General features: G+C 45.2%; 1 protein-coding gene across 5 annotated transcripts in view; it reads right to left on the bottom strand.

The window, feature by feature from the left end:
* Window positions 1-9,977, bottom strand: part of TBC1D1 (TBC1 domain family member 1) — a 90,899-nt gene extending 80,922 nt beyond the window's left edge. For 4 of the 5 annotated variants that reach the window (XM_081959788.1, XM_081959790.1, XM_081959789.1 and 1 more), the window contains exon 1: window positions 6,094-6,548. In XM_081959788.1, coding sequence (XP_081815914.1) covers window positions 6,094-6,510 — 417 coding nt within the window. In that variant the 5' untranslated portion in view covers window positions 6,511-6,548. Of the gene's footprint in view, window positions 1-6,093; window positions 6,549-9,876 lie in introns of those variants that run through there. The other variant, XM_081959787.1, reaches the window with a different exon arrangement.
* Window positions 9,978-13,970: the final 3,993 nt, after the last annotated feature.

Below are 13,970 nucleotides of genomic sequence, written 5' to 3'. Positions count from 1 at the left end.
GATCGTCCTGGCAGCTCTCCAAGCCAGATAAGGTCTGTGACTGTAAATCCTCCTTTGAAAGATTTGGCTGGATGTGAATGAGCAGAATTCACAGTAAATTAATAAAAGGGCCTTTTTTTTGTCGGGGCTAGTAGTTTGCTTCATGCTCTTGGGAAGCTTCGGTCAGAACATTTACAAAGTCTTGCAACTGTATGAGAATCGCTATGCATTAACTCCAAAGCTATAACCAATATTTTTAAATATACACCACTGACAGAGTGTCCCACATGCTTGCAGCTATTTTTATAAAAGCCAATGAAACAACTTCTGATTCCTGGCAGAACTGAAAGAAATACTTCAGAGGTAGATTGCAACTGGAAACCTTCGCAAGCCTGTTTATGTTGGCAGAAGACAGGCGAAAGCAAATCACATCAGCAGAGAATTTTAAAAATGATGAATAGAGCTGTGGTAGACCTCTGCTGCGTTTCTAATTGCGATCCCATACCCGACCCATTTCCCACTGCTTGTTTCACCCGTGGCTATCAAAGCTGTGTTCTTTTCAAAGTCCAATTCTGTACATTAAAGGTAAAGGTTCCCCTCACACATATGTGCTACTCATTCCCAACTCTAGAGGGCGGTGCTTATCTCCGTTTCAAAGCCGAAGAGCCAGTGCTGTTTGAAGACGTTTCTGTGCCCATGTGGCTGGCATGACTCAATGCTGAAGGCACAAGGAGCACTGTTACCTTGCCACAAAAGGCGGTTCCTATTTTTCTACCTGCATTTTTTAAACGTGCTTTCAAACTGCTAGGCTGGCAGAAGCTGGACAAGTCACGGGAGCTCACTCCGTTACGCGGCACTGGGGATTCGAACCGCCTAACTGCCGGCTTTTCTGATTGACAAGCTCAGTGTCTTAGCCACTGAGCCACCAAGTCCCTTCTGGACATGTACTGAAAGCCAAATGTTTTAAAACGAAAGGTGTGTGTGTGGGGGTAACCAGTTGAAAAGTATACGATGAAAACCGGGTGCCTAACACGGGAATGTCTTGAAGTACATCTCAATAAAGTTTGACTAAGATACCAGTCGGTGCAAACAGACCTATGAACATTTTCAAACTAACATACGAGCGAGCGTTGACTTGAAAATACCAATTTTCAGCCACGGTAGAAATTACAAAAAGGTAATCAAATCACATCCTCCCGTGTTCTTGGGAAAGACAGATACCAAAGCTGAAGCTCAAGGACTTTGGCCACCAAACGAGAAGAAAGGACCTCTTGGAGAAGACCCTGATGTTGGGAAAGATGGAAGGTCAAAGGAGAAGGGGAGGACCAGCAGAGGAGGAGGTAGAATAACAGAGTTGGAAGGGACGTTGGAGGTCTTCTAGTCCAACCCCCTGCTTAGGCAGGAAACCCTCTACCATTTCAGACAAATGGTTGTCCAGTCTTTTCTTTAAAAACTTTCAGTGTTTGGACTTGCATCCACAACTTCTGGAGGCAAGTTGTTCCACTGATTAATTGTCAGGAAGTTTCTCCTCAGTTCTAAGTTGCTTCTCTCCTTGATTAGTTTCCACCCATTGCTTCTTGTCCTGCCCTCAGGTGGTTTGGAGAATAGTTTGACTCCCTCTTCTTTGTGGCAACCCCTGAGATATTGGAAGACGAATATCATGTCTCCCCTGGTCCTTCTTTTCATAAGACTAGACATACCCAGTTCCTGCAATTGTTCTTTGTATGTTTTATCCTCCAGTCCCCAAATCCCCTTTGGTAGCTCTTCTCTGCACTCTTTCTAGAGTCTCCCCATCTTTCTTTTACATCGTGGTGGCTGAATAACAACAATCAAATCACAAGAACTACCTGTAGGATTTTTCCCAGCAGCTTTGTGGTTGAATGGTTCAGTTGTAGAGTTGGCCACACAAGCTAACTATAGCCAGCCATGGAAGCCAAGGTTACCACCATCTCAGATATAATGTGAATAGTTTTGTTTTGGCTTGGACCAGGGCTCTCCAAATTTACCAGCTTTAAGACTTAACAGAATAACAGAATAGAATAACAGAGCTGGAAGGGACCCTGTAGGTCATCTAGCCCAACCCCCTGCCCAAGCAGGAGCCCCTTCCTACACCATTTCTGACAGAGAGCAGTCCAGTCTCTTCTTGAAAGCTTCCAGGGATGGAGCTCCCACAACCTCTGGATAACAGAATAATAGCAGAGTTGGAAGGGATCTTGTAGGTCATATAGTCCAACCCCCTACCCAAGCAGGAGACCCTACCTATAGCATTTCTGACAGAGGGAAGTCCAGTGTCTTCTGGAAATCTTCCAGGGATAAAGCTCACGCAACTTCCGAAGGCAACTTCTGTTCCATGGGTTGATTGTTCTCACTGTCAGAAAATTTCTTCTTATTTCCAGGTTGAATCTCTCCTTCGTCAGTTTCCATCCATTCCTCCTTGTCTGGCCTTCGGGTGCCTTGGAAAATAGCTTGACCCTCTTCCTCCTCTCTGTGGCAGCCCCTCAAACATTGGAAGACTTCTATCTTGTCTCCCCTGGTCCTTCTCTTCCCTAGACTAGCCATGCCCGGTTCCTGCAACCGTTCATCCTATGTTTTAGCCTCCAGTCCCCTCATCATCTTGGTTGCTCTTCTCTGCACTCTTTCCAGAGTCTCAACATCTTTTTTATAGTGTGGTGACCAAAATTGGATGCAGTACTCTAGGTGTGGTCTTACTAAGACTTTATAGAGTGGCATTAATTTCCCACTTGATCTTGACTGTATCCCTCTGTTAATGCAATTTAGGATTGGCTTTTGGGGCTGTTGCCACACACTTTTAGCTCATATTCAACTGGTTGTCCACTAAGACTCCAAGATCTCTCTCACTTGTGGGCTTCTGTCTGAGGAATTCTGGGAGCTGAAGTCAAACACTCAAAGAGCCACAAAGGTCCTAACCAGAAGCCACCCGATCCATTCTGGAGCTGACCGGAAATCCGGTTCCCCAACCATAGAGTCTCCTCCTAGCACAGCGTCCTTTTTCCTCTACCTGTCCTAACTGAAAGCCCTATCAATTGTAGAGCTGACCGGTGACAGGGAGCCGCAGCAGAAGGATGAAAGAGCTGCACTTTGCCGACCCCTGGACTAGAGGATCTCCAAGGTCCCTTCCAACCCTGCGATTCTATGTTTTATCTGTGCATCCAACATAACGTACTAAGCAAGGCGGACAGCTCAATTCTTCTCTATGACAGAGCTCCACTCTGTGGCTGCAACGAGAAATTACTATAGTAGAAGGAATACAAGAATGTGGGCGGCAGGAAGTTGACAAGATAAAACTTGGTGGAAAGGAAGAGAATTGCTGAGCTGCTCCTCGTTCATACAGATGCTCCTGGATTGCTAAAGTATATGAAATATAAAACATCCTATCGTAGTGGTATTTAAAGCACCGTAAAGATTTCCTTCCACGCGTTCGGCTTTTTTAAACAATTTGTTGAAAAGTTCAGGACTCGGTCACTAACATTTTGCCCTCTGTCCTGCCATTTCCTGTTTGCTGTTTTAATTCTTGCTAAGCTGTGGATGCAGCAAGCAGCCCACGGAGTTGTTCATTTATTTATTTAGTTAGTTTGTCACTCATGTACGAGATGCCAAGAATAAGAATAAACATGGACATGAACACAGGAAATGGGTACGAATAAATGGGGACAGTAGGAGAGGGAGGGTAGGCACGCTGGTGCACTTATGCACGCCCCCTTTATGGACCTCTTAGGAATGGGGTGAGATCAACAGTAGACAGTTTGAGGTTGAAGCTGTGGGGGTTTGAGGATGTAACAAAGGAGTCGGGTAGAGCATTCCAGGCGTTGACCACTCTGTTGCTGAAGTCGTATTTTCTGCAATCGAGTTTGGAACGATTGACCTTGAGTTTGAATCGATTGTTTGTCCGTGTATTATTGAGGCTGAAGAAATCATTGACAGGTAGGGCGTTGTAGCAGACAATTTTGTGTACTATGCTTAGATCAGACCATAGACGGCGTAGTTCTAGATTGTCCAAGGCCAAAACATTACTTCTTCTTCTTCTTCTTCTTCTTCTTCTTCTTCTTCTTCTTCTTCTTCTTCTTCTTCTTCTTCTTCTTCTTCTTCTTCTTCTTCTTCTTCTTCTTCTTCTTCTTCTTCTTCTTCTTCTTCTTCTTCTTCCTCTTCCTCTTCCTCTTCCTCTTCTCCTCTTCCTCTTCCTCTCCTCCAACCTCCTCCTCCTCCTCCTCCTTCTGAAAAACCCTCATATGCAACTGGTGGTGGATCTATCTCTTGTGCAAGATTGGCAGAAAAAAACCCAGAAGGAAGTATGGTCTGCAGGGCGTATCAATAAAAAATTGGAGGGAAAGAAAATTGGCAAATCTTTTAGAAGGTCTCTAATTCAGCAACAATACGGGTTGCCCTTAACGTATGACCACAACTGAGCCCCAAATTACTGCTGTTAAGTGAGTTTTGCCCATTTTTCTTGCCACAGTTGTTAAGCGAATCACTGCAGCCCGAGCCAGTTGTTAAGTGAATCTAGCTTCCCCATTGACTTTAACAAATGGTTGCCCTGCACCCCACTCCATTCTAGCACTGATGATGTTACCTAGCTGGGAAATGAGATGTCTGCAAGAAAACAACCAAGCTCAAAGAGCACCAAGGACCCTACAGTCCTCCTCCTCTCCACAAATCCCACTCTATTCTAGCACTGATGATGTTACCTAGCTGGGAAATGAGATGTCTGCAAGAAAACAACCAAGCAGCTCAAAGCAATGAATGCTTGCATGCATATTTATTTTTAAATTTCTGAAGCCTGCAGAGATGTGTGTTCAATCCACTTCCACAAATTTATCTCTCAAAGAAGAGACTCCGATTGCGGAAGTGAACACGCATGTTGGCAAGAGATCAACATGTGACAATTCATTCCATCTGATGGTTCTGAATTCAGGTTATTTTCTTTTTCTCACATGCCTCTCCTAAAGAGAGTGAAACCTCGCTCAACAAGCTCCAGAGAGACACGACACAGAAGATACACTGTGTTGTGTGTTGTTTGTTTTAAAAGGAATCTCTTTCTCTATTAATAGGACGCCGGAGAAGCACGGATCGTATTTTAGGTCACGGTCTTGGCTGGGGGATTAGGTGTAGTTTTTGAAGCCTTCGAGCTGTCAGTCTGCAGAAATCCTCATGGGTGGCTGTTTTTCCTGGATCTAAAATCCTTCAAAATATTAAATATAACTCCGCAACTCTATTTGAGCGTGTGAGAGAACGGTAAGGAGAAGGAGAGAGGGAAAGTTGTGCATATCGCTGCTTTTGTGTAGAAAGCGGCAAAACAGATCAGTTGAGACAGAGCATAGAACAACAGAGTTGGAAGGGACCTTGGAGGTCCTCTAGTCCAACCCCCTGCTCATGCAGGAGACCCTGTATCCTTCCAGATAAATGGCTGTTCAGTCTACTTCTTAAAAATCTCCCTTCCAACCAGCGGCGAAATTCAATGTTTTTTTATTACCGGTTCTGTGGCTGTCGCTTGGTGGGCGTGGCAGGGGAAGGATACCGCAAAATCTCCATTCCCACCCCACTCTGCGCACACGACCCCCACCCTCCCCTCCGCTTTTGACCCACAATGGACCTGTTTTTTGCCCTCCCCAGGATCCAGAGGCTTTCTAGGAGCTTGGGGAGGGCGAAAACGGCCACCCCCGCCTCCCGGAGGCTTCAGGAGTCTTCCCTGAAGCCTCCAGAGGGCAAAAAACGGTCCTACGGGCAACCTAGAAGATCAGGGATGGACTTCCGGTTTGCCCATAGGGTCGTTTTTTGCCCTCTGGAGGCTTCAAGAGGCTCCCCTGAATCCTCCGGAGGGAGAAAAATGGCTCAACGTGCAAACCGGAAGTCTGGTCCCGAACTTCCGGTTTGTGTGTTGGGTTATTTTTCACCCTCCAGAGGCTTCAGGGAAGCCTCCGGAGGACGAAAAACAGCCGAAAATGGAGGCCGAAGTAAGCTGGCCAGCGTGCGCATCTGCGCTGGAGCTGACAGGGCAACGCCTAACAAATGGCTCTGCTTGCCACAGGTTCACCATCACGGAGCTAGGAGATTGCTCATCTCCTCTAGCTTTACTCCAACCCCCAAATATTCACTTACCTTGGTTTGATCTTCGGCTTTGAAAACGTAGCAGATACTCGGCTGATGGGGGCCCCCGTCTCTGATCAGGCAGGCGAAGTAACTGGGATCCTGGCTGTTGTGAATCAGTTTGTGGACATCTTGAGGCCGACACTCAAAGTGGCTGGAACAAATCAAAGGATCCCACTGCTGGTTTTCCCCCGCGTCTCCTTCACACCGTATCCTGGCCGGTGAGACGTTGATCCGAATTCGGCGACCATCAGGGTCTTCCTTCAACGGCTGAATGCTGAGCTGTCGGATCTGGGCTACGATCCAAGGAAGCATGGGCATCGTGGTTAAAGAATGAACCGGCAAGGAACCGATCAACTGAAGGCGGAAATCAACCGAACCATCATTAGATGCTTCCGGGTTTTTCACGCTGAATGATAAAGGTTCCATGTTTTTTAAAACCCAATCGGTTGGCCAGGCTTGTTATTCTAAAACGGAAACAAAAAAAATATTATTAGTTGATGTAATCACGGGGTGGCTCAGTGGCTAAGACGCTGAGCTTATCGATCACAAAGATCAGCAATTTCGCAGTTTGAATCTCTAGCGCCGTGTAATGGAGTGAGCTCCTGTGACTCGTCCCAGCTTGTGCCAACCTAGCAGTTCGAAAGCAGGTAAAAATTCAAGTAGAAAAATAGGTACCACCTTTGGTGGGAAGGTAACAGCATTCCCTGCACCTCCGGTGTTTAGTCATGCCAGCCACATGACCATGGAGACATCTTTGGACAGTGCTGGCTCTTCGGCTTTGAAACGGAGGTGACCACCGCCCCCTAGAGTTGGGAACGACTAGCACATAATCCCTTGTGGAGTGGAGTCTGGGCAACTGAATGGAGCTGAATGTTTATTGGCCGGATGCCCTTCCTGTCGCCAAGGCGGAGTTTTGTTCAGCAGATCTATTCTCATTGTGCCCAGAGAGAGAAATATCTGTCTCTACCTAGGATCAAACTCACAGCCTCCTGTTTGAGGCGAGAGCTTCACCTCTAGGCCACACCACCATTCTTATTAGGGTATCCAACTCTTTTGTCTAAATCCACTTGATTTCTGTTTCCCACCAAAGGAGAATAAAAGTTCTAATTTATGTCGCTAAGCAAAACCTTGTTTAAGTGAGTTTTGCTCCATTTTACGACCTCTCTTGCCCCAGTTGTTAAGTGAAAAGCTGCAGTTGTTAAGTTAGTCACGGGGTTGTTAAGTGAATCTGGCTTCCCCATTGACCTTGCCTGTTGGAAGGTCGCAAAAGGAGATTGCGTGTCCTTCAGGGACACAGCCACCATCATAAATATGGACCAATTGCCAAGCGGCTGAATTTTGATCAAATGACCATGGAGATACTAGAACGGTCGTAAAGTGTGAAAAGTGGTCACAAGTCACTTTTTTCAGTTTCGTCACTGAATTCTTAACTAAATCATCTTCTTTTAAAGACCCCGTAATCCCTTGCGGGGTGGAGCCTGGGCAACTGAATGGAGCTGAGTGTTTACTGGCCAGATGCCTTTCTTGTCGCCGATGTGGAGTTTTGTTCAGCAGATCTATTCTCATTGTACCCAGAGAGAGAAATATCTGCCTCTACCTAGAATTGAATTCACAGCCTCCGGATTGTGAGGCGAGAGCTCTACCTCTAAGTCAACACACCAGTCTTTCGTAACTCAATTAAATGACGGTCACTAAATGAATTGCTGTAAGTTCGAGAACTACGTGTAGTTATAACTTCTGCTGGCTTCAAAGACAGCAGAGCTGAAGGATAAAGGATTTATCTCCTGCAATGTTTCCAAATAAGTCATTCCTGGAATCACACTGTCCTGGAATTCCTTCTCCCATGCCGGCAGTTGCAGGTTTCAGATTACTGGATGTCAAAGGGATCTTTTTCTCAACAGATCCCTAGGCAGGACAGAAGACATCACGCACACATGCACAACTTTTGCACAGCGGTGTGTGTGCCCTCTTCGTTAAGAAACGTGTTGCAAGTTCAAATCAGCCCAGCTAGCACTTTTAAAAATACATATATTCTTTTTTTAATTCATAATTTTTTTTGATGCTTTTAATTTTTAAAACAAATTTTTTAAAATTAAATTCATTGTTTTATGCATCATTTTTTAAAAATGTAATTTTTTAAACAAGAAATTCAACACAGGAAAGGGGCTGGACTAGATGACCTACAAGGTCCCTTCCAACTTTGTTAATCTGCATCTGTATTTAATCTCTACCAGGTAAAAACATCACAATAAAAATTCAACTGAAGTCTCTTTCAAAGTGTCCTTTGGGATGACACAAATTGCTATAAAAATGTTCATTGATTATGAAAGATCTCTCGGCTTGCAGTATCATTTGATTGCCTATTAGTAACCTATCACTAAGTGTTGTAATTTATGATTCTTGATGAATGTATTTTTTAATGTACACTAAGGGCATATGCACCAAAGCCAAATTCCTTGTGCGTCCAATCATACTTGGCCTTAATTCTAATTCTATCCAATTCTATTTCTATTATTTCTATTTCTATTAATTCTAATTCTATTCTATTTCTATTTCTAATTTCTATGTAGAATAGTATAGAATAACAGAGTTGGAAGGGACCTTGGAGGTCTTCTAGTCCAACCCATTGCCTACACAGGAAACCCTATACCATTTCAGACAAATGGTTATCCAACATCTTCTTAAAGACTTCCAGTGTTGGGGCATTCACAACTTCTGGAGGCAATTTCTGTTCCACTGGTTAATTGTTCTCACTGTTAGTAAATTTCTCCTTAGTTGTAAGTTGCTTCTCTCCTTGATTGGTTTCCACCCATTGCTTCTTGTCCTTCACACAAGTGGAGATTAGCTTGACTCCCTCTTCTTTGTGGCAGCCCCTGAGATATTGGAACACTGCTATCATGTCTCCCCTAGTCCTTCTTTTCATTAAACTAGACATACCCAGTTCCAGCAACTATTCTTTATGTTTTAACTTCCAGTCCCTTAATTTCTATTAATTCTAATTCTAATTCTATTCTATTTCTATTATTTCTATTCCTATTATTTCTATTAATTCGAATTCTATTCTATTCTATTCCTATTATTTCCATTTCTATTAATTCTAATTACAACTCAACTCAACCCTACTCTTATTCTATTCTATTATTTCTATTTCTATTAATATTAATTCTAATTCTATTCTATTTCTATTACTTCTATTTCTATTAATTCTAATTCCAACTCAACTCTACCCTACCCTACTCTTATTCTATTCTATTCTATTCTATTCTATTCTATTCTATTCTATTCCATTCCATTCCATTCCATTCTAAAAAGCCCTTTGAAACACCGACTTTTCCAAGCTACCGTAACTGCTTTCCGTATTTCTCCTATTAGAAGTTCTACTTTCGCTTCTCTGGCTTGGCCGTAACTCCCCCCACCCCCACCCCTTCGCTCTTCTCTTCGAGATGAGACCGCTTCCCCTGAACCGGGCTCCTTGCAAACTGGGACCACACAGCCTAAACTTTAAGGGGAGGGAAGGGGGGAGAATTTGCACCCGTGCGCCCCACCCCTCTTTGCTGACAGGCCAAGCTAAACGACCCTTACCCAATTCTTCCCCGGGGTCGCGGGAAGCCGCTTGCAAAGGAGGAGGAGGAGGAGGAAGGCAGAAGTCCGTCTCTCTCTCCTCTGTTTCTCTGTCTCTCTCCCCCCTTCTGGTCACAAGAAGAGGCGAAGAGAGGTGACCCGCGAGGTTGGAGACCCCAAGAGCTCTCCCAGGACATCGCCTGGCCGGAAAGGGGTCCCGCGCCGCCTTACCTGCTCTGGCTTGGGGCTCCTCTCTGTCTTCCTTCCTCCCCTCCTGGGGGAGGAGCCCAAAGGCCGGGAGGGGAGGGCCAAGGCAAGCGATGGCTTGGAGGTGGGGGTGGGAAGGCGAGGGGTAAAAATAGAAGGGTCCCTGGTCGTCCGGAGCGCTTGGGCAGGGAGGGGAGGGTGGGTGGAGTCCCGGCTGGTGCTTGTCTGGCAGACGTTTCGTGACCCAGCTAGGTCACGGCATCAGGGAGGAGGAGGAGGGAGAGGAGGAGGAGGAGGAGGAGGAGGAGGAGGAGGAGGAGGAGGAGGAGGAGGAGGAGGAGGAGGAGGAGGAGGAAGTAGTCCTTGGTGTTCCCTTGGTGGTTTTCTTGCAGATGTTTCATGACCCAACTAGGTTGTGTCATCAATACTACCGGTAGAAGGGGGTAGGGTTTGCAGAGAGGAGGAGGAGGAGGAGGAGGAAGAGGAACAAGAGAAAGAGAAGGACCGTGGGGTTGTGTGTGCTATCTGAGTTTTGTGGTTTTCTTGCAGATATGACCCAGCTAGGTAACATCATCAGTACTAGAAGGGAGGAGGAGGAGGAATGTGAGGTCCTTGGTGCATTCTGAGCTTAGTGGTTTTCTTGTAGATGTTTCATGACCCAACCAGGTAACGTCATCAATGCTGGATGGGAGCAGGGTTTGCAGAGAGGTGGAGGACGAAGAGGAAGAAAAGAAAAAGAAAGTGAGGTTGTTTGTGTTGAGTTTTGTGGTTTTCTTGCAGATCTTTCATGAACCAGCTAGGTGACACCATCTGGGTTAGAAGGGCGTGGGATTTGCAGGGGGGAGGAGGAGGAGGAGGAAGAGGAGGACTGTAGGGTCCTTAACGGTCTCTGAGTTTGGTGATTTTCTTGCAGACATTTCATGACCCAACTAAGTAACATCATCAGTGTTAGAAAGGAGTGGGGTTGAAGGAGGAGGAGGAGGAAGAAAATGAGTCCCTAGTGTTCTCTGAGCTTGGTGATTTCCTTGCGGACATTTCATTATCCAGCTAGGGAACATCATCAGTGCTAGAAGGGAGCAGAGGTTCTGGAGAGGAGGAGGAGGAAGGAGAAGGACAAGAAGAATTACTCAGCTGTTTTTCATGCCTAAGGCAGGACTAGAATTCACAGGCTCCTGCTTTCTACAGTCGCCGGGTGCTCTAACCACTAGACCAAACTGCTTCTCAGCCAGGAAGGAACCTGGTGCAATCCTAAAGGAGCGGATTGAAAAAGGAGAATGGTAGAAGTAGCATATCCAAACCTGAACATTTAGTGCCTGCTTTCTCTGCCAGGATAGGAAGTGGTTTCCTCTACACTGTAGATTTATTTTGTCTTAGCCTGTGACTTCCTGGGCATCCACAACCGAAGGACTAAGGCAAAGGTTCTCCTCGCACATATGTGCTAGTCGTTCCCAACTCTAGGGGGTGGTGCTCATCTCCATTTCAAAGCCGAAGAGCCAGCACTGTCCAAAGACGTCTCCGTGGTCATGTGGCTGGCATGACTCAACACCAAAGACGCACGGAACGCTGTTCCCACCAAAGGCGGCTCCTATTTTTTCTACTTGCATTTTTTACATGGTTTCAAACTGCTAGGTTGGCAGAAGCTGGGACAAATCATGGGAGCTCCCTCCGTTACACGGCACTAGGGATTCAAACAGGCGAACTGCCCACCTTTCTGATCGACAAGCTCAGCATCTTAGCCACTGAGCCACCACGTACCTTAATTGAAGGACTAACCAGGCCCAATTTTGCACGGTTTATTCTTACTTTTTAATTCACTTAAGTGCTAAGTCCAAGTTGGACAATTCGATCACAATGAAGGCCTACGGATTTTAACAGAAAAGATTTCTGATAATCAAAACTCTGCTTGTTCGTTTTATCAACTTCCTGCCTGCTTAAATGTAAAGATGTAGAAGCTCACGTGTGTAAGTTGCATGCAGAACAACGGGGGTGGGGGTGGGGGTGGGGGTGGGGGCAGGGTTTGGAGGAAAATATGACCTCTAGGCTGTCTACACTCAGCTGCTCTTTTGAGCCAGGAATTTTCCCAGTAGGCTTAACAGAGAATTTGAGAGTGTGAGAAACTGACTAGACTCGGTGACCAAGCAGGCATTTCTGGGAGACGTTTCGTGACCCGGTTAGGTCACATTATCAGTGCTAGAAGGGAGGAGGAGGAGGACAACGAGAGGGAGAGGCAGAGGAGGAAGAGGAAAAGAGGAGGAGGAATGTGAGGAATTATTGGGCTTCCTTTGGTGCTGCATATAAACTGAGTGTTAGGCCTCAGGCTGGGAGAGGAGATTGTATGGAGTTAGATACTATGGAGCCATAACAAAATTCTTTCTAGAAAACCAAGGTCATCCTTTGTCTCTGCACCTGACTGGAACTGGATGGGTGGAAACTGCCAGCATGGCAGTGGGAGATTGGACCATGTGATGGGCTTGTGGGTGTGGGGGCAAGATCTTGAACTTTCAACTGGGTGGGGAAAACCGGGAAGCCTTCAGATTCGGGTTTTCCCAGATGTGCCAACGTGGCTCTCTTCATCAATTGGAACTTTGGGCAATGCTTTGCCTTGGACTCTGATTTACTTTCGGATGCTATTTGGAACGCTGACATTGAGTTACAAAGGTTGAGATGACAGTGATGGGGAGTGGGGGGAGGTGTTGTTGGTGGGAGGGAATGACACAGGCTTTTACAAGTAGTCCTCAAATTACGACAGTTCACTTAGTGACCAAGCAATATTACAATGGCACCAAAGAAAGGGGCTTACGACTGTTTTCCACGTTTAGGACCATTGCAGGCGAGATCCATTTTTCCCTTCAAATGTCCTTGGGTTTGATTTGAAGCAGGAGGAAGGGCACTCGGACGGAGTTCTTAGCCAGCTGGTGATACAGGAGAAGAGATCTTCAGATGCCACCCCCCCACCCCCCAGGAGAAAAGATCTCCTTCTCACATCAGCTGGTGAGGGACTCTTGCTCTTTGACTCTTGCTCTTTGTACACAGGCTGTTCTAAGCAGGAGGAATTCTGGCCTTACATAATGGGATAGGATAAGAATAAAATAGAATAGAATAGAATATGGAAAGAATAGAATAGAATAAAATAGAATATGGAAAGAATAGAATGGAATAGAATATGGAAAGAATAGAATAGAATATGGAGAGAATAGATTAGAATAGAACAGAACAGAATATGAAAAGAAAAGAAGAGAAGAGAAGAGAATATGGAAAATTGAATATAATAGAATATGGAAAGAATAGAATAGAATTCTTTATTGGCCAAGTGTGATTGGACACACAAGGAATTTGTCTTTGGTGCAGATGCTCTCAGTGTACATTAAAAAAAAAGATACATTCGTCAAGAAACATAAGGTACAACACTTAATAGGGTACAAATAAACAATCAAATCATACTAGGAAACAATATAAATCTAACGAATTAAGCAACAAAGTTACAGTCATGCAGTCATAAGTGGGAGGAGATGAGTGATAGGAATGATGAGGAGACTAATAGTAATAGTAATGCAGCCTTAGGGAATGGTTTGACAGTGGTGAAGGTAGTATTTCTTTAGTAGAGTGATGGTGTTCGGGAAAAAACTGTCTTTGTGCCTAGTTGTTCTGGTGTGCAATGCCCTATAGCGTCATTTTGAGGGTAGAAGTTGAAACAATTTATGTCCAGGATGTGAGGGGTCTGTAGATATTTTCACAGCCCTCTTTTTGACTTGTACAGTGCATAGGTCCACAATGGAAGGCCGGTTGGTAGCCATTGTTTTTCCTGCAGTTCTGATTATCCTCTGAAGTCCGTGTCTGTCTTGTTGGGTTGCAGAGCCAAACCAGACAGTTATGGAGGTGCAGAGGAGAGACTCAATAGTTCCTCTGTAGAACAGAATCAGCAGCTCTTTGGGCAGTTTGAGCTTCCTGGGTTGGCCCAGAAAGAACATCCTTTGTTGTGCTTTTTTGATGATGTTTTTTGATGTTAGGTGTCTTGAGGTATGATAGAACAGAGAAATTTTAAGATAGATAGACAGACAGACAGACGATGGATGGATAGACAGATGATAGACAGACAGATGATAGATTAAAAATGATAC

This window comes from Natrix helvetica, assembly GCF_964273705.1.
Source record: "Natrix helvetica genome assembly, chromosome: 7".
NCBI classification, from domain to species: Eukaryota; Metazoa; Chordata; class Lepidosauria; order Squamata; family Natricidae; genus Natrix; species Natrix helvetica.
Note: the sequence above shows the minus strand (reverse complement) of the source record. Positions and strands in the feature narration are given on the sequence as shown.